This window comes from Polypterus senegalus, chromosome 4 (assembly GCF_016835505.1).
Source record: "Polypterus senegalus isolate Bchr_013 chromosome 4, ASM1683550v1, whole genome shotgun sequence".
Taxonomy (NCBI): domain Eukaryota; kingdom Metazoa; phylum Chordata; class Cladistia; order Polypteriformes; family Polypteridae; genus Polypterus; species Polypterus senegalus.
The window spans coordinates 16,873,692-16,900,423 of NC_053157.1; the positions used below are offsets into that span (position 1 = coordinate 16,873,692).

General features: G+C 41.4%; 1 protein-coding gene across 1 annotated transcript in view; it reads right to left on the reverse strand.

The window, feature by feature from the left end:
• pdgfc (platelet derived growth factor c) overlaps positions 1-26,732 on the reverse strand; it is a 336,486-nt gene that overhangs the window by 88,076 nt on the left and 221,678 nt on the right. Inside the window, exon 3 of the mRNA XM_039750296.1 lies at positions 7,535-7,715. Coding sequence (XP_039606230.1) covers positions 7,535-7,715 — 181 coding nt within the window. The remainder of the gene's footprint in view (positions 1-7,534; positions 7,716-26,732) is intronic.

Below are 26,732 nucleotides of genomic sequence, written 5' to 3' on the forward strand. Positions count from 1 at the left end.
AGCCTCTAATACACAAGCGAGGCGAGCACATCTGCAAAACAAAACCACCGAGGAGTGAGAAACTCACTTAGCCGCCGTTAGGCAAGGGGCAAGCACAACGGCAAAATGGAGTGGGAAGTCAAAGAGTTTCTGATTTCCTAGTTGGGTTTCCAACTCAGAAACTTGGGGTGGCCTGTCAAGTCCGCGTTTATCCGACTTCAGATCATGACGTCAATCCAGAATGGTGACGTACACCACAAACTTTAGTGAGAGCTGTAGTATTATACAGTTTATTAACGGGAGCAGCCGAAAGAAGAAGAAGATTAACACCTCTCTATTTGTGTCTCATTAAATCAGTCGCACGCACAGCACTGTCCAACTTCTATCTGTGGAAATGTTGCTACAGAGTTTGGATACACAAAATACCACATAATGTGTTATCAACGGCTGTTTTTTCCAATGAAGCAAGCACAACAAAGGTTTTCCTAGACACATCCATATTGGTTTTCCAAATATTTTACTAGAATGCAGTCAACTCGAGTAGGACGTCACTCCCAGCTCTGACATCCAACTTCCAACAAAAATGGAACACAGCAATACAAAATACAGTATATGAAAAGCCCCAAAGAAATACGTGCAAATATATTTGCTCAGCCCTGATTTAAAAGGTCTGACTCTTAAATAGCAAATAAATTAAATGAAGTTAATTTATAGCAAAAAGTGGTCACTAATTATGAAAATTGTTACAATGAGAACCTAAAGCCACTGCCTCCATCCATGACTGTTATTGCTTAGCCCTGATTTGAAGGGTCTGAGTCTTAAATAGTGAATGATAAATGAAGTTAATTAGCAGCAAAAACTAGTTGCTAAATTAAGAAAACAGAATGAAAACATGAAGCCACTGCAGCCCTCCAGGACCAACGTTACTCTGCCTTGATTTAAAGGAATTGAGTCTTAAATAGCAGATAAATTAAATGAAGTTAATCAGTAGCAAAAACTAGTCGCTAAATAAGAAAATAGAATAAAAACATGAAGCCACTGCACCCCTCCAGGACCGCCATATAGAGGGTCTGAGTCTGAAACAACAAATAAATTAAATGATGTTAATAAGTAGTGAAAACTAGTTACTAATTAGGAAAATAGAATGAAAACATGAAGCCACTGCTGCCCTCTAGGACCAACGTTACTCAGCCTTGATTTAAAGGAACTGAGTCTTAAATAGCAGATAAATTAAATGAAGTTAATTAGTAACAAAAACTGGTCACTAATTAAGAAAATAGAATGAAAACCTGAAGCCACAGTGGCCCTCCAGGACCGACATTGTTCAGCCCTAATTTAAAAGGCCTGAGTATTAAATAACAAATACATTAAATGATATTAATTAGTAGTGAAAACTAGTCACTAATTAGGAAAATAGAATGAAAACATGAAGCCACTGCCTCCCTCCAGGGGCCTCATATATAACGCCATGCGTAGAATTCGCACTATAACATGGCGTAAGCCGAAATGTGCTTACGCACAGAAAAATCCAGATGCAGGAATCTGTGCATACTCCAACTTCCACGTTCTTCCGCTACATAAATCCCGGTCAGCGTGAAAACTAACGCCTGCACGCGATTTTGTAAGGCCCCAAATCCTCCCAGAATTACGCCTCTTTGAATATGCAAATCAATATAAATCGCCCTTAAGCTCAGCCTTCTGTGAAAAGACAATGGGAAAAGCACGGGGAAAATATAAGAATTTCAGCGAATAACAAGTGGAGGCAAAGGAAAAACATACTATTTGTTCAAATAAACCGTGGTATAATCAACAAAATGAAGTTGATCGAGTGACAGCGTGTTGGAGAAACTTGAAAGCTCACATTCACAAAATCCCACAGTGCCGGAAATAAAAAAGAAGTCACATATCAAAGTCGCCGTGAAAAGAAGAGTTGTAAGCCCACTGTCTGAGTGTCATATGAAAGTTTATTAGGGTACAGAGAAAAAAGGCACACGGTGGGGAAAAAGCACGAAATGTCAACTTCAATCTCGAAATTTCCACTTTAATCACGTAGTTTATTTTGTCATTAAAGTAGAACATCATAAACTTCATCTTAAAATCGTTTAATTAACCAGTTTCTCAAATAACATCGTAATTAAAGTATAGCAAGTTAAATGCTTTGTTTTATATGTGTTCTTCTATGTGCTCTATGTGTGTGAATCACTATGTGCTTCTTAAACTGGCTCTCTTCCTCCGACAGGACACAGAATTCATTACTTTCATGATATTACAGCTCTCTGAATAACTAAAATACTGAGATGTTTACGTGATATTATTTTCATGATGATAGTTAAAGCACGTTATTAAACATGGGTTTCACGGCGCAGAGATTGTGTGCGACCTTCGATGAAACTATTTATTGCAGCAGTACTCAAGGGCGGCTCTATGTCCAATAGAGAAAGTCCAATGTCAATATGTTATCTTATGCACGGTGGATGGCCACGTTCGTTGCGGACACTGCATAGCCGCCTCATGCTCATGATAACTTTTGTCGAAATTTGCCGTTGCATTTTTAGCTGTGTCATTATTTTCTCTTTCTGTTTTATATTCAATATATATTGGCGTGGTCGCCCCTGCAGTCCTTGCTTTTCTTTCTCCAAGTGACCAATCGCCACACAATCAGCTCTGTAATAGACGTTAAGCCATCTGTAAGCTGATTCTTCAAAAAGTTTAAGGAACATTGAACTATCTTCGTAGTACATGTTTAATTATTCTATCCTTCACGCCAGTTCCAGTGAAGAATATAGATTATTTAAATGAAGTTTTATCTGTATAATATAATAAACATATTTTGCTGCATTTCATCTTAAAAATGATATCATCATCGTATGTAAATACTCTCTTTATAAAGTGGTGCAGGTTGTGTAATATTATAACTGTAGTGCAAGTTTACAGTGGGGTGATTGTACTTATAAGTCCTAACAGTTCTACAAGGAGCAATTGATTGAGTGCGTTTAAAGTTCTTGGGATGAAACTGTTTCTGAACCGCGAGGTCCGTACAGGAAAGGCTTTGAAACGTTTTACCGTGGCTAAGACAGCATGTTCTTGAAGCTGTATACCGATAATTCTCTTTACGATCAGCTGCTGCTGTGATTCACACTCAGATACAGTGATATAAATACTCCGAGTCGTGCAGTGAGAGTAATATGGAAAAAGATGATCTGCTGTGGCAACCCTAACAGGAGCAGCTGAAAGAAGAAGAAGGTGCAGTGAGAGTAACAACGCTAAAGCAGTTGTGTTATTTGGAACTAGCAAAATACCCGCGCTTCGCAGCGGAGAAGTAGTGTGTTAAAGAAGTAATGAAAAAGAAAATGAAACATTTTAATAATAACGTAACATGATTGACATTGTCATTGTCATGAGTGTTGCTGTCATATATATATATATATATATATATATATATATATATATATATATATACATATATATATATATATACACACACACACAAAAACATATATATACATATACACACATATATACAGTATATATACATATACATTGTGGTCCCCGGCCGTTGGCGTCCGTCCTGGTTATGTTGGGGGCCTCGGGTACATGGCGTGGAAGCCCAGCCCTGTATGGACCCGTGGCCACCGCCAGGCAGCGCTCCGATGCCAGAATATCCCGTGTGGACCCCGCCCGTGGTAGGAGCCCATCCGGGACGCCCAGGAGGACCAGAGGAGGGCTTGTGCCTCCTCCAGACCGCGAGGGGGCGTCCGTCCTGGTTATGTTGGAGGCCACGAGTAGAGGGCTTGGAAGCCCAACCCTGTAGGGGCCCGTGGCCACCGCCAGGCGGCGCCCAGGTGCCTGAAAAACCCTGGAGCCCAGCACTTCCGCCACACCAGGAACTGCTGGGGGGAAGACGACAGGGGACACCCGGACGGCTTCCGGGTGCACAGCCGGCACTTCTGCCACACTGGGGTGTGGCTAGGACTGATTGCCGGGAAGCAGCTGGAGCCCATCCGGGTTCCTATGAAAGAGGCCGCCTCCCTCCAGTCATGAGTGGAAGTCGGGTGGAAGAGGACAGAGCTGGAGTGAGGACTGGAGGCGGCCAGGAGGAAAAGAGGCACTGGACTGTGTGGCCTGGATATTGGGGGAATCGGTGCAAGAGGCACTGGAGTTTGTGAGCACATAGACTGTAAATATTGTAAATAAACGGTGTGTTGGGTGAAACTATGTTGTCCGTCTGTCTGTGTCCGGGCCAGCGTTCACAACATCCACATATATATACATATATATATATATGTGCACAAAACCATGCTTCTATCAAGGCTTCCGTCGGGTAGTCTTTTAAAATGAAATTTTCCTCCAATCAGTCCTAGCAACGCATTTTCTTCCGACTCTTATATTTTTGTAGCTCTGATGTGTGCATTAGTGTATTTGGTGTACCAGGAAATCATGCATTGACAGATATTCCCCCTTTGCTTGGAATGTAAAGTGTGATTAAATGCATTATTTTTTAACGCGTTATAGAGCACATGCATCAAAGCTTCTCAGCTGTGCTTGTGCTAAGAAAAGGAAACATTTTAAAAATAACGTAACACGATTGTCAATGTAACCTTTTGTAAGTAGTGCCTGGAGGATTCAGAGTGTGGAGAAACTCTAGAGACAGCATGTGTATTAACTTGTGGAGTTTTCTGTGAGTATTTGGTGGCAGCGTGACAAAATTGCTTCCACAAGACCGCATTAGCTGCGGAGAAATGAGGTGAATGGGATGGGAGATGATGATAAAACTCCCCAACCCTCCTTAACTGTCAATCCCCCCACAAACACAGTCTCTCGGAATTTGCATAAGCACAGCCTTTTACCATCAATTTTAACTTAGTTACAAAGTGATCAAAACTCTCGTTTATACCCTGGGTCCTCTCATTAAATTTGTATCCCGCATTAGACGTGGGAATGACAAACGGCAGCGGCAGCCTGTCTATGAACTTAATTTAAACTTTAGGTTTACACTGTGCTTTATTTTCAAAGTAGCTGCACTCATAAATATGCTTGTATGTGTTTGACCGATGTTGACTTACTAATTTTGGTCCTGAAGCCATTCATTTCATCAGGTTTGGGCTGCCGACAACTTTTGTTGGTACTCGAACTGCTACTGCTAGTGCTAAAAGCATACACAGTTTCTGTGTTCGCTGTAACATGTTTTGCATTTAGATGGTACCGTAAGGTTGAAGTGCTTCGGTGGTCTGCAAACTCCTTTTTGCACAGTTTGCACAAAACCACGCTTTTATCAAGGCTTTCATCGGGTAGTCTTTTGAAACTAAATTTTCTTCCAATCAGTCCTAGCAACGCGCTTTCTTCCGACTCTTACATTTTTGTAGCTCTGATGTGTGCATCAATGTAATCGGTGTACCAGGAAATCATGCATTGACAGAAGTTCCCCTTTGCTTGGAATGCAGAGTGTGATTAAATGTGTTATTTTTAACGCGTTATGGAGCACATGCATTGAAGCATCTCAGCTGTGCTTGTGCTAAGAAAAGGAAACATTTTAAAAATAATGTAACACAATTGTCAATGTAACCTTTTGTAAGTAGTGCCTGGAGGATTCAGTGTGGAGAAACTCTAGAGACAGCGTGTGTATTAACTTGTGGATTTTTCTGTGAGTATTTGGTGGCAGCGTGACAAAGTTGCTTCCGCAAGACTGCGTTAGTGAGTGAAATGAGGTGAATGGGAGGGGAGATGATGACATCACTCCCCCACCCGCCTTAACTGTCGATCCCCCCACAAACACAGTCTCTCGGAATTTGCATAAGCACAGCCCTTCAACAGCAATTTTAACTTAGTTACAAAGTGATCAAAACTCGTTTATATCCTGCGTCCTCTCATTAAACTTGTATCCCACATTAGCCGTGGGCATGACAAACGCCAGTGGCTGCCTATCTATGAACTTAATTTAAACTTTAGGTTTACACCGTGCTTTGTTTCCGAAGTAGCAGCACTCATGAATATGCTTGTATTTGTCACTCGCTCACTTCTTATTGTTTCGCTGCCTTCTCAATTATATAATGCATGTTTTCTTCAGTGCTTTTTGGAGCTCTTCCTTGTTTTCTACGTATTGCGTTGACAGTCAGTTCAGGTGATTACGTGGGAGGCGTGATGATGTCACACGAAACTACTGCCTTTTATTAGTATAGATACTATGGCTATTCCCTGGACCATTATATTGTTACAAGTTAATTACAATCAGATGCATTACATTAATAAACAATATGCGGTTAGTTTCAGTGTATTTATAAAGCCGCGTCAGGAAAATAAGGTGTAACCACACAGGAACAGTAGCATTGCTTTGACGCTGGGTGCCGCCAATCTGCAAAACTGAGCGGAGAACTTGCATACGACAAGGTATGAGGTACCGTGGAGAAGTGCGTGGCTTTACGCCAAGTGTAGGTTTTATACATCACGATTTGAACGTGGAAAAGTTCTTACGCAACATTTCTATGCATACGCACCGTTTATACATTAGGCCCCAGGACTGTTGTTGCTCAGCCCTAATGTAGAGGGATTGAGTCTTAAATTGCGAATAATAAATGAAGTTAATTAGAAGCAAAAACTAGTTGCTAATTAAGAAAACAGCTGGAATGAAAACCTGCAGCCACTGCAGCCCTCCAGGACCAATGTTGCTCAGCCCTGATTTAAAGAGTCTGAGTGTTAAATAACAAATAAATTAAATGAGGTTAATTAGTAGCAAAAACTATTCACTAATTAAGAAAACAGTTAGAATGAAAACCTGTAGCCACTGTGGCTCTCCAGGGTCAGAGCTGGCCACCCCTGCTGTAGACTCCATGCAGAAAGACTACACTAGAATTTTGACTTTTGACTTGATGGGCATGAGGCCGCAACACCAACCACTGTGCCAGTCCCTGAAAATATGACCAGTTTTTAATACATCTGATTTAAAAATTCCAGTATTAAATCCTGGTTACACTGGTAACATATTCTGTTTCAGTGGATGAAATCCTTTCATGTTTGTTATGACGGAACCTCACATTTTAATTTTAAATGCCTCCGGTACTAACATTAAAAACCTTCCAATTTTTTCTGTCATTTTTCTAATGTTGAAATTATATTATAATAATAATTAAAAAAAAATCTGGAAGATGCTGTGTGTGGTCTTACCTCCAGAGGAAAAAAAAAAAAAGCTTGGCATGGCTGTTTTGAAGGTCCCTCATTGTATAATTCTGCTTGCTTGACCAGCTTTTTAGAAGGGTAACACTAATCCTTTCTTTATTTCCACTTGAGAGAATTAAATCAGGGAATTATCTCATCTGTGCTCCGTAAGTCAACATGAGTTGTGGGGCATTTGCCTAATCATGTCAGGGGAGCTTTCTGTGTTTCAGGGAAGACAAAGGAAAGCTACAGACGGGTCTTAGGCTTTAACGGGAGGCTGTCAGATGCTATGAAAACAAGGCTGCTCTTGGCTCCCTTTCATATTCCACACACATGAGACTCTTAATTGAATTATGAAACAAAAGCAAAAAAAAAATATATATATATATAAATATAAAAAGCTTACCAGGGGAAGGAGGGAGTAATAAATGCAGAATCCAGGCTCTGAGGGAAAATATTCATCAGATACGAATCGTATCCTAATCTGGTTGCCTTTAGATATCTGTTTCCCAGTGGCTGGCTTGGTTCCACACCAGCGGCCTAGAATTGTACCATCAAGGGGTTCTTCAATTTCTACAAAGTCATACCTGTAAATGAGAAATCAGAGCATCATGTAAGCTTTATATTTATGGGATCCATCAGTATGCTTTATTTGATAAGACCTATAGAACGCTAATTGAGTGAAAAATAAACTGTCAGATTCATAAAAGTATATTGTAACAGCTCCCTAGATGCAACACAGTGCGGCAGCTTCACAAACTGTAAACTCCTCTGCGACAAAAACAAGACAAAATACAACTGGAACTCAAGACCATCCTTGGCAATTTGCACATTATTTGTAGATTCCAAGTTGCACTTGAAGGGGGCTTTTGTCATGATCAGGGCTGAATTTTAGAGTTTTTCTCTAGTAGACGCCATTTTGCATAACTGTCGTTAAGGTCACATCCCATGTTTCTAGGGGCGTGGTTTCCAGGGTCTTGACCTCAAGTTTTCACCACGATGGGATAAAAGGTCAGCATCTGCACCAAGCTTTATCTGATCCGTGGATAATTCCTTTAAAACTTTAAAGCAAACTCTCTCTTTGTTATTGATATTCTTGTTTTTCCTTGTTTTTGACTATTTGCCTGATTTTTGTCTGTAAATTTTGCCTTCTATCTCAGTGTTGGTTGCTTTGTTAATTTTTTGATTCGTTTTGTTTTGTTCAACTCAAAAAATTAGTTATCTGTTTCCTTCTGAGCCAGGAGAGCCATTGACCATGAGAAAGAAAGACAATGAACTACAGACGTGGACAAATTTGTTGGTCCCCTTACAGCTCATTGAAATCGTGAAAACTGAACAATAAATTGGTGGTGATAAATGAGCTAATTGTGAACTGACGTTATCCCAGATGACAACAAATGTGGTCTGTTCTTGGTCTCTTCCATGGGCAGGTGGATTAGGTACGGTTAGGTATACAGGTCCTGGAACCAAACCCCCTGTAGATACCAAAATGTACAGATGTTCAAATCCCTTATATAAAATAAAATGAAATGAAGCGGCATAGAGTTTGCATATACCTTACACACATCTTCTCATATACTTTAAACCAGGGATGTCCAGCTCTGGTCCTGGTGGGCTGCTGTGGCTGCAGGTTTTCATTCTGACCCTTTTCCTAATCAGTGACCAATTTTCACTGCTAATTTACTCCTTTTACCTATTTTACTGGCCCTGTTTTTAAGGATTCAGTCCTCTGAATTGATTCTTTTCTTCATTAAATGGCAGCCAAACAGAAATGAGATGTGAAACGAGCCAACAGATGACCAGCTACATTGGAACATCAAACTCCAGCCAAATTCAGTCCAACCAGACCAGATAGATAGATAAATACTTTATTAATCCCAAGGGGAAATTCACATACTCCAGCAGCAGTATACTGATACAAAGAAACAATATTAAATTAAATAGTAATAAAAATGAAAAAAGAAAAAAAAAAAAGCAGACAATAACTTTGTATAATGTTAGCATTTACTCCCCCGGGTGGAATTGAAGAGTCGCATAGTGTGGGGGAGGAACGACCTGCTCAGTCTGTCAGTGGAGCAGGACAGTGACAAAAGTCTGTCACTGAAGCTACTCCTCTGCCTGGAGATGATCCTGTTCAGTGGATGCAGTGGATTCTTCATGATTGACAGGAGTTTGCTTAGTGCCCGTCGCTCTGCCACAGATGTTAAACTGTCCAACTTTAATCCTACAATAGAGCCTGCCTTCTTAACAAGTTTGTCCAGGCGTGAGGCGTCTTTCATCTTTATGCTGCCACCCCAGCACACCACCGCATAGAAGAGGGCACTCGCCATAACCGTCTGGTAGAACATCTGCAGCATCTTACTGCAGATGTTGAAGGATGCCAACCTTCTCATAAAGTATAGTCTGCTCTGACCTTTCTTACACAGAGCATCAGTATTGGCAGTCCAGTCCAATTTGTCATCCAGCTGCACTCCCAGATATTTTAGGAAGCCCAAGCTCCTCATGGACCCCGTGATCATCAGAGGTGACTGTGTGCAGAAGGTGCAGACCTATAAATACCTTGGTGAAAAGCACCAAGAATGGCTAAGGACAGAACATTGGACTATTCTGAAGTGGCCTTCTGTGAGCCCTGATTTGGATCCCATCAAACATCTATGGAAAGACCTTGAAGATGCAGTCTGGAAAAGACCCCCTACAAACCTAACACAGCTGGAGCAGTCTGTTCAGGAAGTTTGGGCCAAACGACCTGTGGACAGGTGCAGATGTTTCATGGAGAGCTCCAGGAATTGCTTGTGTGCAGTGATGGCAAACTCTAAAGGTTGTGCGGCCAAATATCAGGTTATGGGTCCCATCATTTTTGTCCGTTTGTGTTATTATTTCAAATATTCTGTTGAATCAAACTTCTAAGGCAAAGTCTCATTTTTGGAAAATACAGAATGAACAAGGATGGGTGCCAGTTACATCTATCAGTTTCAAGTTATTTCAGAGATAATTGTGGGTTCTTCTTTTTTCGTGGAGGGGTGCCAACACGTCTGCCCACTTCTGTATGTGTGTGTGTGTGTGTTACAAAAGAGGAAAAAAACGAGTCTCAGGGCAACGTGATACTACATTAAAGAGCTTTAAAACTTTTAACACCATCATCTTACGTGTCCCTCAGGCACATGGAGGAAATGTATTATTTATAACTTTTATTAAATATAAATACAAGCTCAGCATTGTACATTATATCTTTGACCTCAGTGGCAAAGTGAAGGCAATAAACACAGTAGGCTTTGTTTAAAGATAATGAAACTAAACGCCCCGACAGCAGGAATTAAAACGATAGGAATCATTTCTTCTGAATTGCTTTATGATCTTGATGGCATTTTAAGTGTGTGATATTTCTGTCAGCATTCAATTACTATTAAACCATTATAATCACTTAAGCACAGTCAAAGAGGAATATCACTTTTTACTGGAAAATCATAACTTGGCTGCAGAGTCTTATGATTTTATGTGCTGCAGATGAATGGAGATTATATAGATGTGAGCAAACACTGGAGCATCACCAGGAGCAGGTCTGTCCACATTTCTCTTTAGCCTTTATACCACCGGCTATAAATATAGCAGCAGGTCATGCCAATAACAGAAATTCTCAGATGATTCTGCATTTATGGGGCGTATTGATAAGGGGAAGGAGACAAAGGAGAAAAGACAGGTGGAGAACTTTGCTTCTTGGTGCAAAGAAAATTGTCTGCAACTTAACAACTACAAAACCAATGAAGGTGATACATGGCTACAAACATTTGGGGGTCTGCATCAATGATGTATCGTGGGGGAATTAAATAAGGCTATTTTTTCCTCTGCACTCCTTTAATGTTGGTGGTGACATCCTTCACATCTTCTACAACTCTGTGATGCCCAGTGTGATTTTCTACGCTGTGGTGTGCTGGGCTAGTAACATCAGGAGAGGCCCACCAAATCAGTAAGGTCATCAAAAAGTAGACTCAGTAATGGGATGCCTTCCGGACCTGCTGGAGGTTGTAGCGAAGGAGATAATGAACACAAAACCGAGTGCCATTGTGAACAATGCCACACACTCTCTCTGTGACACACTAATACTGAGGAAGTAAGCATTAGTCATTTCTCTTATCTACCCACAGATCAAATGCAGGGAAATTCCACCTGGTTCCGCCCCAGAAGGCGTCACTAACGGTTCCACCACAGAAGATATCACTTCCAGTTCCACCTTCCAAGAAGTCACAGCCCAATAACCTAATTTCCGGTTCCAGTCCCAAGATCCCTCCTGTTCCTACCATTCCACTATATATCTGCCATGTTTACTAACCGAGGGAGTTCTGTTTAGGACTCTTGTCTGAAAAGACCATTTTTTCAAACTTTTCTCAACTTTTGCAGCCAATTCTCAAGTATACAGGGGGCTACCCCAAACCACTTTGTGTGTTAAGGCTTGATTATTTACCACACTATCTATCTATTATTTATTGCCTTATCTGTCTAACTCTCTATCTGTTGTAGGTGTCCAGCTGGACGGACGGGCATCTCAGCCAGGATGAAGGAAGATTTGTTGCCTGGCTGGGAACCCATAATAGAAGAATGGCCAGGTTGCAGACACTATCCAATCGGGACACCATACAATTTTTGTCATGTATGGGACACTAGAGCAAAGAATGATGGACTATTAAGAGCGGAAAGAATTGGAATCCCAAAAGAAGCCCGGCAGGGGTATGACAGAGGGCACTGTCAGGGTAGGATCTCCCTGGATTCTGTATGACCCATAAGTGCTTCCAACAAGCCATGACGTGCCACAGGAAGTACTCCCGGGTCCAACTTAAAAGGAGCCTGCAGCCATACTTCTGGGAGTCACAGTCGGGTGGAAGAGGCCAAAACTCACTAGAGGAGAGAAGGATAGAAAGGAAAATGAAGGAACAAGCATGCAATCTGTGTATTGGCTTTGGTTACTTGTCTTATTAAAGCTGTGTGAATTAAAAGGATTTATATATGAACCCGGAATTGTCTTGGGTCTTGTGTGTCTGGGGATAAGGGACTCAGGGGTGCCCCCTACTTTTCACACTATCTATCTATCTATCTATCTATCTATCTATCTATCTATCTATCTATCTATCTATCTATCTATCTATCTATCTATCCATCTATCTATCTATCTATCTATCTATCTATCTATCTATCTATCTATCTATCTATCTATCTATCTATCTATCTATCTATCTATCTATCTATCTATCTATTATATAGTGCCTTTCATATCTATCTATCTATCTATCTATCTATCTATCTATCTATCTATCTATCTATCTATCTATCTATCTGTTTAACAAAGGTGGTCTTAACAGGGGTGTGGAGACCTTTACCATTACTGGTACTGAAAGTGAAAGATGTCACTACCCAGTGATGTAGCATGATGACACTGAAGTTAGTATGGCTTCCTCACAGCTCCATCACCCAGTTGGTCACCCTGCATTGGTAGGGGTTTTCATTTGTGGATATCCACACCCCAAAATGGTCCAATTTCCTGCTTGACCCAGCATACAGTGGGTCAGTTCATTGTCTGGGCTTGGTCCCTGTCTTCTGCCCAAATCTGGTAGGCATTGTGGTGTAGTAGTTAAGGCTTTGGCTGCTGACACTGTGTGACCCTGAGTAAGTCACTTGACCTGTCTGTGCCATAATTGGAAAGCAAGAAAGAAATGTAACCAAATGTATCATAGATGTTATAAGTCATCTTGTATAAATGTGTGTACAGTACATGTAATAAATCCATCCATCCATCCAGCTATATCCTAACTACAGGGTCACGGGGGTCTGCTGGAGCCAATCCCAGCCAACACAGGGCGCAAGGCAGGAAAAAAACCCCGGGCAAGGTGCCAGCCCCACCGCAGGGCGCGCACACACCCACCCACACTAGGGACAATTGAGGATCGCCAATGCACCTAACCGGCATGTTTTTGGACTGTGGGAGGAAACCCACGCAGACACGGGGAGAACATGCAAACTCCACGCAGGGAGAACGCGGGAAGTGAACCCAGGTCTCCTAACTGCAAGGCAGCAGCGCTACCACTGTGCCACCATGCCGCCCACACATGTAATTAATGTAATGTAAAATCTTCCTGCATTTCAGTTCATGAAGTGAAACTGGAAATCATGGCAGTTCAATTCAACAAGCTGGATTTGGAATTGGAATTGCACCCGACACTAAGGAAACCAAAGTAAAACTGATTTGGAATAACAGGAAACAAAATAGAAATTCAATAAAGTCCATGAAATTTCTTTTTGAAGATAGGTTGTCTTGACTTGCTAAAGTTTCAAAATTCAATTCTATGAATAAAATTAAAGACAATTAGACAAAACTAATATGGTGTATTATTTACAAGGAAAACATTAATGTTGTTTTTTCTTCTATTTGCAACTTTTGCTCCATACATAATAATAAGTTGATGCAACAAAAAGTTTATCAGCCCGCATAGTCCTGAACAGAGTCGCGGGGGTGCTGGAGCCTATCCCAGCTGGCATAGGGCACAAGGCAGGAACACACCCTGGACAGGGCACCACAAAAACAAGTGTGAATTATATTAATAAAAATAACGCACATTTATCAGTAAACCTTAGTCATTATTTTAAGGCTTAAGGTATCATGTATAACATGTATTACAGGAATTAAACTGTTTTGTTTCTTATTATATTGAATTTTTTATTTTTTTAATTTAATTTTTTCTTCTAATATTCTTACCATTAGAAGCAGTGGAGTCAAATCCACACGTTGGCGCAGATTTCTACCAGTGCCTTCTTTCTGCTATTACACCTCTCACTCCTTGTTTCATGATTGTCAACTTCAAATTCTCATTTTTATTTAATTTACAGAGCATGAACAATTCTTTACACTTCAAATACCACATAAAAGGAATCTTTAAAATTGTATGATGTTCAGTGTTGGAAATATATATTTCATGGTTCAGCAGGGGTTTAATCTCTGGCTCAGGTGTGTTTTCTGTTTATTTCATTTTTTTGTTGCCCCGCTACTCTTACCAGATGGTCGTCATTGGAAGTATGAAAAGGGCTGGATGGTGGGCTTGGCATCATGCAAATGATGGCATCTAGAAAGTTCAATGTGTGGGAGACTTCTTAAAACTGGGTGGTGTAGATGCCCCAGAGGACGGTCGGGGGTCCTTCCCAGGACGGAGATGGAGCCCTTACCTGGCTGAGATGCCATAATGGAAAGATGGCCTAAATGGGGGAAATACCTGGTCAAGACGTCTTATGATCCCCATCCTGGATGGGATGCCCGAAGAGTGCAAGAACTGGGAGCAGTTCATCCACGACTTTAATAGGTGGCAGCGTACCTATATAGAGTCCCAATTTGGAGCAGCCCTGTAGGGATCCCTGGCAGACGAGAAAGGACAGGGAGGGTCTCTCTGGCTTTCTCATAACCCGTTAGCACTTCCAACTGGCTATGTCATATGACTGAAAGTACCCACAGGTCCTCAATAAAAAAGACCACACTGCCTTGTCCAGGTGAGTTGGAGCTGGGAGATGAGACAGGCTGTACTCAACTGGAGGAGTAGCAGTGCAGTGGAGAGAGAGGGTGAGAGAATGAAGAAGAAGTAGAAGAAGAAACAACGGGTTTAATTGTTTATACGAGTTATTTTGTAATAAACACCCCGTTGATTTGAACCCGGGACTGTGTTTGTGTGTTCATACTTTGGGTTTGGGGCTCTGTGGAACCCTCTTGCCTTCACAGTGGACAGCATGAAGTGGGTCTAAATGCAGAGCTGCAGTACCATAAACCGGAGGTCTACATCAGTAGTTTCACAATAAAAGTGATGTCACTGCACGTTCCTATGACACGCCAACCACACTACAACCTAACCTTAATTTCCCCTGTAAAAACTGCTGGTGCTGCAGCTGTGCAGATTGGATTATTAATGAAAGGTGAATGGGCCATAAGAGGAAGCGTCAAGCGGTGGAAGGCAAAGGGAATTTTAGTGGGATTTTATTGCTGGTATATGCCGAGGCCAGAACATCGGAACAGTTTAGGGGGGTTAATATTGGTGCACTCCAAGACCAAAACACCAGAGCTTCTGAGAGTAGCCATTGAAGCTGTTCCTGGGGTGGACTCCTGACCAATGAATGAATCGGGGAAGTGGGTTTTCAATTGAAAGAGCCCAGTGAGTCTAAATACATTCCATTTTTGCTTACAAGAGCATTTTCTGGAAGTGTTTTATTTAACTAGCCAACCCGCGGCGTAGCATACACCGCATAATTATCAACGTGAACAGTCAACGTGGCTCACAGCTGCATGTGGATTGTAGCACAGACCAAAGCGAGTGAGGATGTGTTTGGTGACGTGTTGGGGGCGGGCACATGAGCAAACAGTGAGCATACCTCGAGAGCGAGGGTGGACGTGGGAGGAGGGTGAGAGTTGGTGGGCTGGGCTCTGTCGTGTGTTCCCCATGACGCGGGAGGAGGGTTAGAGTGGGCGGTCAGGGCTTTGTCATGTGTACACCATGGTCGGGCAACTTGGTCGATAATATATATAGAAAAGCAGCCGGAACCGAAAAGAACAATGAAAAGTCAATGTGGCTCAGAGGTGTACAGTATGTGGACTGTAGCACAGACCAAAGGGACTGAGGCTGTGTTTGGTGAGTTGTTGCGTATGGGCACATGAGCAGGCAGTGCATATGCCTCGAGAGCGATGGTGGATGCGGGAGGAGGGTTACAGCTGGCAGGTGGGACTCTGTCGTGCGTATCCCATGACGCAGGAGGACGGTTAGAGCTGACGGGCAGGGTCTGTCGGGCGTTTCCCACAGTCTTAGAGTTTGCGGTCATGAGGATGGACGCGGCTCTGTCGTGCGTTCCCCAGGACATGGGAGGAAGGTTAGAGTTGGTGGGCGGGGCTCTGTCGAGCGTATCCCATGGGCTTAGAGTTGGTGGGCGGGGCTCTGTGAGTTGGTGGGCGTGGCCCTGTCATGCATATCCCATGGTCTTACAGTTGGTGGGTGGGGCTCTGTGAGTTGGCGGGCATGGCTCTCTGTCTTGCGTGCGTCTTGCGTGCTCTTAGTGAATTATATATATAGATATTTTAGTAAAAACTAGCAGAATACCCGCGCTTCGCAGCGGAGAAGTAGTGTGTTAAAGAAGTTATGAAAAAGAAAAGCAAACATTTTAAAAATAACGTAAGATGATTGTTAATGTAATTGTTGTTGTCATATCTATCTATCTATTTATATATATATATATATATATATATATATATATATATATATAAAAATAGCTGCATTGGCAGCGAGAAGTAAAAAGAAAAGGAAACATTTTAATAATAACGTAACATGATTGACAATGTAATTGTTTTGTAATTGTCATGAGTGTTGCTGGCATATATATATATATATATATACACACACACACAGACACATATATAAACATATATATACATATAAACATATATATATATATATATATACACATCTATACACATATATATATACAGTTATATATATATACATATACACACATACATATATATACACATACTGTATATATACACACACACATATATACATACTGTATATACAACATATACATATCTACATATATACTGTATATACACATATATATACAAATCTACATATATTTATTAGGTGGGACTCGATTAAAAAATTAATCCAATTAATTAGAGGCTGTGTAAGAATTAATCTTGATTAATCGTATGTAATCGACACGTAAATTTGCCCCAAATCGCAAATGTTTTTTTTTTTATTTAAAACGGTTTTAGTGGGCTTACAGAATCAAATAATAGACATGGACATGAATATTGTAAACTGAAGCTGTTTTAATTTCTGAAAAAAGCTTTTAAACTGCATTTGAATTCAAAACAGAAACAAAAATATCATCCCTGGTTAAAATTGGGCAGACTTAAAAATAAAGTGGTAGTTTAAGTACTTTAAGTACATTTTCAGAATAGTATTGTCTTTAAATAATAATAACCAAAATTTCACCATAAAGTGCAGTTTTTCTTCTTAAAAAATAAGTCAGAAACATAAAAGGTAATTTGACCAGCTTACTCTTTAAACTCTGAGTAACATTAGCCAAAATTATTTTGTACATTAGGCTAAAACAGTGTGATCATTGAACATTTTGTAATTAGATGTATTTAGAATTACTAACGGTCACGGAAGTCCAATGATCCCCAGTAAGAGCCACAAAGTCCGCTTTCTGTAATGCATCTAATTTTGCTTGCTTTTCAGTGTGCACAAAACCATGCTTTTATCAAGGCTTCGCTGGTAGTCGAAATGATCAGTCGTAGGAACGCGCTTTATTCCGACTCTAACATTTTTGTAGCTGTGATGTGTGCATCAGTGTAATGGATGTACCAGGAAATCATGCATTGACAAAAGTTCCCGTTTGCTTGGAATTGAAAGTGTGATTAAATGCGCTATTTTTAACGCTGCTATGGAGTACATGCATCAAGCTTCTCAACTGTGCTTGTGCTAAGAAAGGGAAAATTTTAAAATAACGTAACATGATTCTGCGTTAACCTAATATTTTTTCATCCCCCAAACCAAGGAGATGGGAAGGTAAAATGAATCGGTAGCGCTGCATACATAGTCAGTACATCCCTCTCGAATCGAACCTCAATGTCGGCGTTAGAGGCTTAAGACTCTACAATTGCGCCACCGCTTGTCTATGCTAAAGTATGTATTGTAGATCGGGCTATAGATATACATTTATATATATATATACCCGTTATCGCAGTGGAGAAGTAGAAGTTATGAAAAAGAAAAGGGAACATTTTAAAAATAACGTAACATGATTGTCAATATACAGTAATTGTTTTGTGAGTGTTATTGAATGTTGCTGTCATCAAGGATTTGATTATCATTATTTCTTTCAATCAGGCTCGTATTTGTACGATGTGTTCAAGTTACATTCCGTGTTTGTCAATCGCTGTAAAGATAAGAGGTTTCATTCATCGATTAGTTCCTTACTGCATCAATAAACAGCTCGCCTTCCTTTTTATCTGTGATGTGACAAACTGCATGCACGGGTTTTTTTTTTACGCTGTCTTCCTTTAGCGGACATTGACTTTTTCCACCGTGTGCTTTGTTTCCACAGTAGCTGCATTTATGAATATGCTTATCAGACGCTTCATATTTTTGCTGCCTTTTCAATTGTGTAATTCGGTTTTGTTCAGCGCTTTTGGAACTGTTGCTTTTATCTGTGCACTGCATCAGTTCACGTGAGCCACTCGGTGTACTTGCATCGAAGGTTCCCAGCTGTGCTGGTGCCATCTCCTGCTATGTCCATAGCTTTATTTAATGTTACCTTAGTCCTGGCACTTAAAACTTTCTCTGGCAGTTTCGCTGAGTTTGTGTCAAACACCACCCTGACCATCTCATCTTCCTCTGCATAAGCACAGTCCTTCACCCGTGAATATTTACCCGTGGCAGTTTGCTATTGGATTGCCGCTGACGGATGGCCTTATATGGGCAGGCACTAAATTACAAACGCCAGCGACAGCCTGTCTATGAACTTAATTTAAAGTGTAGGTTTACATCGTGCTTTGTTTCCGAAGTAGCAGAACTCGCTTCTTATTGTTTCGCTGCCTTCTCAATTATATAATGCATGTTTTCTGGAGCGCTTTTTTGAGGTCTTCCTGGTTTTCTATGTACTGCGTGATTACGTGGGAGGCGTGATGATGTCACACGAAACTCCGCCCACGGCGTTGAAGCTCATCTCCATTACAGTAAATGGAGAAAAACTGCTTCCAGTTATGACCATTACGCGTAGAATTTCGATATAAAACCTGCCCAACTTTTGTAAGGAAGCTGTAAGGAATCAACCTGCCAAATTTCAGCCTTCCACCCACACGGGAAGTTGGAGAATTAGTGATGAGTTAGTGAGTGAGTGAGTGAGTGAGTGAGGGCTTTGCCTTTTATTAGTATAGATACCTGTATGTATGTCTAGGACATTGTGAGCATACAATTGGATGACTTGACATGTGAATTATAAAACACCAGTAACATGAGTAACTTTCACGCACGTTTTTATATTGTTTGCTGATTTTAGAGTTTTCATGCTGAGGCAGACGGCCGGTGCTCTTGCCCTGCTGGGATGCCTTCTTAAGACCAGGAGAGAAAGCGTGCTCAGGGCATTATCTCCCCTGGATCGCTAGACGTCAGCCCCCCTGCCACGGAAACCCACAGGGCACAATGGAAGTTGGAGTTTGATGGCTCAGCCCTGTTGGGTTCTGGAGGTACTGCAGGTGCTGCTGAGCCCTATTTTGTCAGGTTTCTGTCTCAGCCGGAAGCGCTTCCAGACAAGAATTATGGGACACTGCCGGGTGTGGCATAAAAGCAGCTCCAGGAGCCAGAGTTGAGAGGAAGAGGGACAAAGCTTGACAGAAGAAGGGGGAGGCGCAAACAAAGAGAAAGACAGAGAGGGGAAGAAAAGGAGACAAAAAGGTTTTGCTGTGTGTGCCCTACTTGTATTGGTGTTGGTGCTGTGGGAAACAATAGAGAAAGGGTTTTCCACTAATAAAAATACTTGTGTGCTGTGCTGAACTTGCATCTGTGTTGGGTTTGGGGAGTTGGAGCTCCCCCTTCTGGCCACAGTGCATTTCCATTCTGCATGAAAACATGAGATTTAATTTTTTTTCTCAGCCATCACTACAAACTACACGGGGTAGGTAACCTATGAGGGGTATCCAAAAACAACTGGACTCTGTACCTGGCATGCAATCTCGAATTAGTTGCGAATTTCGCCGCCAGGTGTAGCACACTTACAGTATTCTGTGGCAGAACAACAACAATGAGTCAGCATACAGAGAGGAGGTGCAGCGGTTAACGGACTGGTGTAAAGCCAATAACCTGTCTCTGAATGTAGACAAAACAAAGGAGATGATTGTTGACTTTAGGAAGACTGTGAGTGACCATCTGCCACTGAACATTGACAGCTCAACTGTGGAGGTCGTCAATAGCACCAAATTCCTGGTTGTCCACCTGGCAGAGAACCTCACCTGGTCCCACAACACCAGCTCTTTAGCCAAGAAAGCCCAGCAGTGGCTCTACTTCCTGTGTAGCCTGAGGAAAGCCCATCTTCCACCACCATTCTACACAGGAACCATCAAGAACATCCTGAGCAACTGCATCACTGTCTGGTTTGGAAATTGCACAGTCAGGGATCGCAAAGCCATGCAACAGATAGTGAAGACAGCTGAGAAGATCATTGGTGTCTCTCTTCCCTCCATCATGGACATTTACACTGCACGCTGCATCCACAAAGCCACCAGCATTGTGAATGATCCAACACACCCTTCACATTCACTGTTTACACTCCTGCCATTGAGATAATGGTACTGAAGCATTAAGGCCCTCACCACCAGAATGTGCAGCACTTTCTTCCCCCCAAGCATTCAGAACACTCATGGACCAGGCTGATATCTGATATATGTGTTCTGTTCTGCAGTGTTGCACATGTTTGCAGATATGACTCACATGCACCTTGTTGTATATTATGTGTCTTTATGTTAAGTGTCGTGGATTCTTCGTTGTTCCATGTTCTATGTAGCACCATGGTCCTGAAGGAACGTTGTTTCGTTTTATTGTATGCTGTACTACTGTATATGGATAAAATGACAATAAATACTCTTGAATCTTTTATCTGTTGTTCATACAGCATTCCATGTCAGATTTTCTTGGTGTTTATTAAACATGTTCATGCGATTTTTGCGATGGGTGATCATAAAAAACAGCGAGTCTGCGTTAAATTTTGCTTTCTCTTAGGGAAAACAGCTGCTGAAAACGTAGTGATGCTTGAAACTGCTTTTAAAGAGGAAGCTTTAAGTAAAATGCAGGCCTACAAGTGGTTTTCACATTTCAAATGAGGGTAATGTCACATGAAGACCAACCAAGATCTGGCCGACCTTCCACAATTAGGAATGATGGAAATCTTGAAAATGTTCGCAATGTAATTTACAAAGATCGTAGTTGGACTATGTGATGATGTGGGTTCAACTCCATGCTCCCATTCGCTGTTCGGGAGCCCTTGAACCCAACACTGTCGGTAATGCTACCGATGAGCTAGACAGTGAGGCAATAACAATACAGCAAGGGGATGATGAAAAAGTACACAGTGCTTTTATTTAAAATCCAACAAAAAAAAACCAAAGTGTTCACAAAGTGCAGTGCTTCAAAACTGTTCAATCAATAAATAATCCAATAAAAGCAGAAGTGAATTGTGGAGGTTAAAATCAATAAATAGAAAAATCTTAAAACAACGAGGTTAAAACGCTCATCAGGAAGCAGTCTTTTAAAAACCAATGTCAAGCCTGGTGCTTCTTCTAAACTAGCGTTAGCGTCTCACCTGCTTCTCCCATGCGGGCCCTGCAACAGGCAAGACGCTCTCAATGTAGCTGACCTTTTGCCTACTCCTCCTGCTACTGTCAGTCGCCTTTCTGATCCTTGGCTCTGGTCGGCTCCCCCTGACAGTGACTTGGGAATTCCTCTGCGACCAAGGCCCTCACGCAGGGAACACCACGTCCCAAGTCCCGACTCCTGCTACCTTCTGCGGAGAGTACTGCATCTTCCGGTCATTCCCGCCCTCCGAAGCAAACTCTGCGGGAGCAACCACAACCACTACTTCTCCCAGGCGTTGGCCAAACACCTAGGCTGCCTTCAGCTGCCTGCGAGCGCGCGCTCGCTCGCCCGCTTCCTGCTACACCGACTTGCACTCTTTCGCTATCCTCACTGCTTCCTGCTACAACCATTTCCTTCTCTTTTCATTTTTGATCTTCTTCCTTAACCAACTCGTGCTTCTTTATATTGAGGGGGGGCTATAGCAGCTGCAGCACATTAGCCACAGGAACAATCACGTATGTGGGCAGTCCCTCACCTGTGCACTAGGCGAGAAACGCCCACACCTCAGATCGCCCTGTGGCTTGCTACGGCCACCATGCCCCCTCACTAAGCCGCCACGAGCACGGTGATTATTTATTTAATTAAAACGGTCTTTGCTAAGAGGGCTGTGGACCCGCTATACCACAGACTACTGAAAAGATTTCAAATTGACTTGTGTTTCTTGGAATTCTTGCCACCATCCCTCCTCGCCTGATTTTGCTCCATGTGACTTTTTCTTGTTCTTGTGAAAAAACATCTCAAAAGAAGCATTTTTGTACCATGGAGGAAGTCAAAAGAAACATCGCTGCAGGCCAACAACGTTCCTCTTCAGCAATTCCAAAAATGTTTCGACCAGTGGGAAAACCATTGGGACAAGTGCATTCATTCACAAGGAGAGTACTTTGAAGGAGACTAAAGTTTCAATAAGTAAAAATTATTAAAACAGTATTTTTTTCAATTCCGGTTATTTTTGGGTACCCCTTGTATAAAAAAAAAAAACTATACTTTACTAGCCATGTAAGCCCGTGCTGTAAAAAGCCCGGGGTCCTAGAAACTATTGGAATCGTCAGAAATAAAACTGAAATGTAGAGATGTCAGGTAATCAAAAGGAACTACTGTGGGCATCTCTCTCCTAAGAGGATTTGTTTTACAGACGTGCTCGCTTGAGTACTAGTGACGGGAGGAAAAGCAAAAGGGATAGCGTTTTATCTATGTCAGTGGCTAAGCGATTTTGTCTTTCTTCTGAGATTTTGTTTTGCTGACGTGCTCCCATCGCTTGTGCATTAGTGGCGGGAGGAAAAGTAAAGGGATAGCGTTTTATTGATGTGAGTGGCTAAGCGACTTTGTCTTTCTTCTGAGGTTTCATTTTGCTGACGTGCTTGCATCGCTTGTGCATTAGCGGCAGGAGGAAAAGTAAAGGGATAGCGTTTTATCGATGTCAGTGGCTAAGCAACTTTGTCTTTCTTCTGAGATTTCGTTTTGCTGATGTGCTTGCCTCACTTGAGTTATTTGTGACTAAGCAAGTTTTCTGTTTCCTCGGAGTCAGAGCCCTTACCCTAACTCCACCTCTCACTTCCAGGCCAGACAGATAGACACACACACTTCTACGAGTAGATGTTTATATGTAAGATGTGTGGGATATTCTTTTAAGCAAGCAAGTAAAGGAGGACTATCATCTCCTAAAAAACAGCGAAGCATGTAAGCAGGGAATGGTTTGATTCTCATAATCTTGAGAATTTCAGTAGAATGACATTTAATAAATACAGGCAAGTGACAAAACAAGAGGAACAGGGTGTCAGGTGACAGGAAACAATGACATAGACCAAGAAGCAGGCTGCATCATCTACTGTGCCTGTGCTCCAATTGTAAAAATTGTGACAAAGTATTTAGTACTGTTTAACTTGTAAAGATAGAAATGTGTTATATAAAATACAAGTTATAGCTTTGTTCTAAATCAATTTCTTACCTCTTAGGTATAATGTAGTACATTAAATGGAATGGAGCCCGAATTTGTAACTTAAAGGAGCCATTTGAGTCATGGCTTTCAAGATATACAATGTGTTATGCGCATCTCTGGGGCCAATGATACTCTTTTGCTCACACTTTAGACAAATATATAAAAATAACACCTTTATGTGTCTCCATTAGATGCAGGCATAGCAAGAAACTTCCACCTGCTTTTTTAGTGGTGATTAAGTCTGTGAGGCCTATAATAACAGATTACTTTTCCTGGCATCAATAGCCCTTTAAAGGGAATACACTGAATATTATTACAATTACAAAGAATACTTACAGTACATTTGCCTTTTTTCCTGCATTATATATTCTTAGCTAGAATTAGGGTTGCTTTATTTAAATAAATTAAATTCCATTTCATTTCTGCTCATCATGCACTACTGAGTGGGCCCTCATGCATCTTCTGTTATTTCTAAGACGTTCAGCTGGCAGGCATGTTGTATTTCTGAAATTTCACAAGGGAGGTAGGAAGAGCAAGGATAGCAAGATTAATTTTGGATGGAGCACTGTGAGAATTAGACAATAAATCAAAACCTTAACATAAAGAATTAGGAGACTGAGATATCAGTCTATTCCTTTTCATTGCAATGGGATATATAGAAAAAAATCAATACAATTGAAACGGCAAAAAAAAAAAAAAAGATATTAGTTGTCATAGAAGGCAAGGTCTAGGCTGGCATCCTGGCCAAGATGAGATGGGGCTTTCTTACCTGGCCAGGGAAGGTTTCCAGCTGTAGTCGGGACAATTTTAGGTCTCTGAGATCTGAGCACTTCAGACATTATGAGGCCCGAAACATCTTTGTATTCATGTGAGAAACACAATGACGTTTATTTTTCCCTCTTGTATAACTGTACAATTAAAGAATTTACTAACTGGATTCAGTTGACACTTTTAATGCGAATGTGTTGCTTTACCTAGAAAACCGATTTATTTTATTTTTTCACACCAAAAAGTTATGTTGACATTCTCTCTCTCTTTGTCTCTCTGTCTCTGTCTCTCTCTCTCTCTCTCTCTCTATATATATATATATATACAGTCAAATGAAAAAGTTTGGGAACCCCTCTTAATTATTTCAATTTTTTTTATCATTGGCTGAGCTTTCAAAGTACCAACTTCCTTTTAATATATGACATGTCTTATGGAAACCGTAGTATTTTTACGCAGTGACATTAAGTTTATCGGATTAATAGAAAATATGCAATATGCATCATAGCAAAATTAGACAGGTGCATAAATGTGGGCACCCCAACAGAGATATGACATCGATACTTAGTTGAGTGTCTGGATTCTGGATGAAGGTATTTTTGACAATTCTTCCATACAAAATCTTTCCAGTTCAGTTAAATTTGATGACTGCCGAGCATGGACAGCCTGCTTCAAATCATCCCATAGATTTTTGATGATGTTCAAGTCAGGGGACTGTGATGGCCATTCCAGAACATTGTACTTCTCCCTCTGCATGAATGCCTTTGTAGATTTCGAACTGTGTTTTGGGCCATTGTCTTGTTGAAATATCCAACCCCTGCGTAACTTCAACTTTGTGAATGATGCTTGAACATTATCCTGAAGAATTTGTTGATATTGGGTTGAATTCACCTGACCCTCGACTTCAACAAGGGCCCCAGTCCCTGAACTAGCCACACAGTCCCACAGCATGATGGGACCTCCACCAAATCTGACAGTAGGTAGCAGGTGTTTTTCTTGGAATACGGTGTTCTTCTTCTGCCATGCGAAGTGCTTTTTGTTATGACCAAATAGGTAATTTTTTTTCTCATCAATCTAAATGGACATTTGTATACAACAAGCGACTCTGTTTGTGGTGTGAGTGCAGAAAGGGCTTCTTTCTCATCACCCTGCCATACAGATGTACAGATCGATGTAGAACGATGTACAGATACACCATGTGCAGCAAGATGTTCTTGTAGATCTTTGGAGGTGATCTGTGGGTTGTCTGTAACCATTCTCACAATCCTCCGCATATCCTGCTCCTGTATTTTTCTTGGCCTGCCAGACCTGAGTTGGTTTAACAGCAACTGTGCCTGTGGCCTTTCATTTCCTGATTCCATTGCTTAAGGTTGAAACTGACAATTTAAACCTCTCAGATATCTTTTTGTAGCCTTCCCCTAAACCATGAGACTGAACAATCTTTGCTTTCAGATCTTTTGAGAGTTATTTGAGGATCCCATGCTGTCTGTCACTCTTCAGAGGAGAGTCAAAGGGAAGGAAGCACAACTTGCAGCTGACCACCTTAAATACCTTTTCTCATGATTGGACATCCCTGTCTATGAACTTCAAGGCTTAACGAGCTCGCCCAACCAATTTGTTGTTACAAGTAATCAGCATTGAGCAGTGACAGGAATTCAAATCAGCAAAATGACAAGGGGACCCACATTTGTGCACAGCCAGTTTTTCACATTTGATTTAATTTCACACAACTAAATACTGCGTCACTAAAAATCTTTGTTCAGAAAACACCCCAGTATTCGGATCTTCCTAGGTAATGAAAGATACCACTGTTATCTTTTTTGTTGAAAGTAGAGCAACTTATTATGCAGGCTGAGAGGGGTTCCCAAACGTTTTCATATGACTGTAGATATATATATATATATACACACACACCCATTAAAAAGAGAAGTTACTTACTTGTAAGTAACTTTTTTTGCTGGAGGTTTTTTATTCCCCCAACACGCGAGATGGCAGCAGCCCCAGAGGTTGGTGTACAGTTAGAAGCCAACAGGGCATGTTGGGATATGTAGTCTGGCAAAGCAGCCCTGCTGGGGTCACTGGGTGCCACGAGAGGATGCTGTAGGGAGACAAGCTCCCTATTATGGACTTTGATGCAACCTGGAAGTACTTTCATCGGGCAGTTGCCCTGGCACTGGAAGTACTCCTGGGTCTTGTACAAGCGAGTTGGAGCTGGGAGGTAGTGGAGCAACGTTTGAGTGGAGGAGAGTAGTGCAGTAGGGAGAAAGGAGATATTGTGAAAGGAAGACCTGCATTTGTTTGTGCTTGTGTCACATTTGGACCAATTTAAAATAATAACCTTCAAATATTTGAACCCGGAACTGTGCAAGTGTGTTCGTGTTGGGGTTTGGGGCTCATTGACGCCCTGGGTTTATTACAAAATACATATGTATAAAACTAATAAGAAAAGACACATCCATTCTGTGGTTTTACTTCGG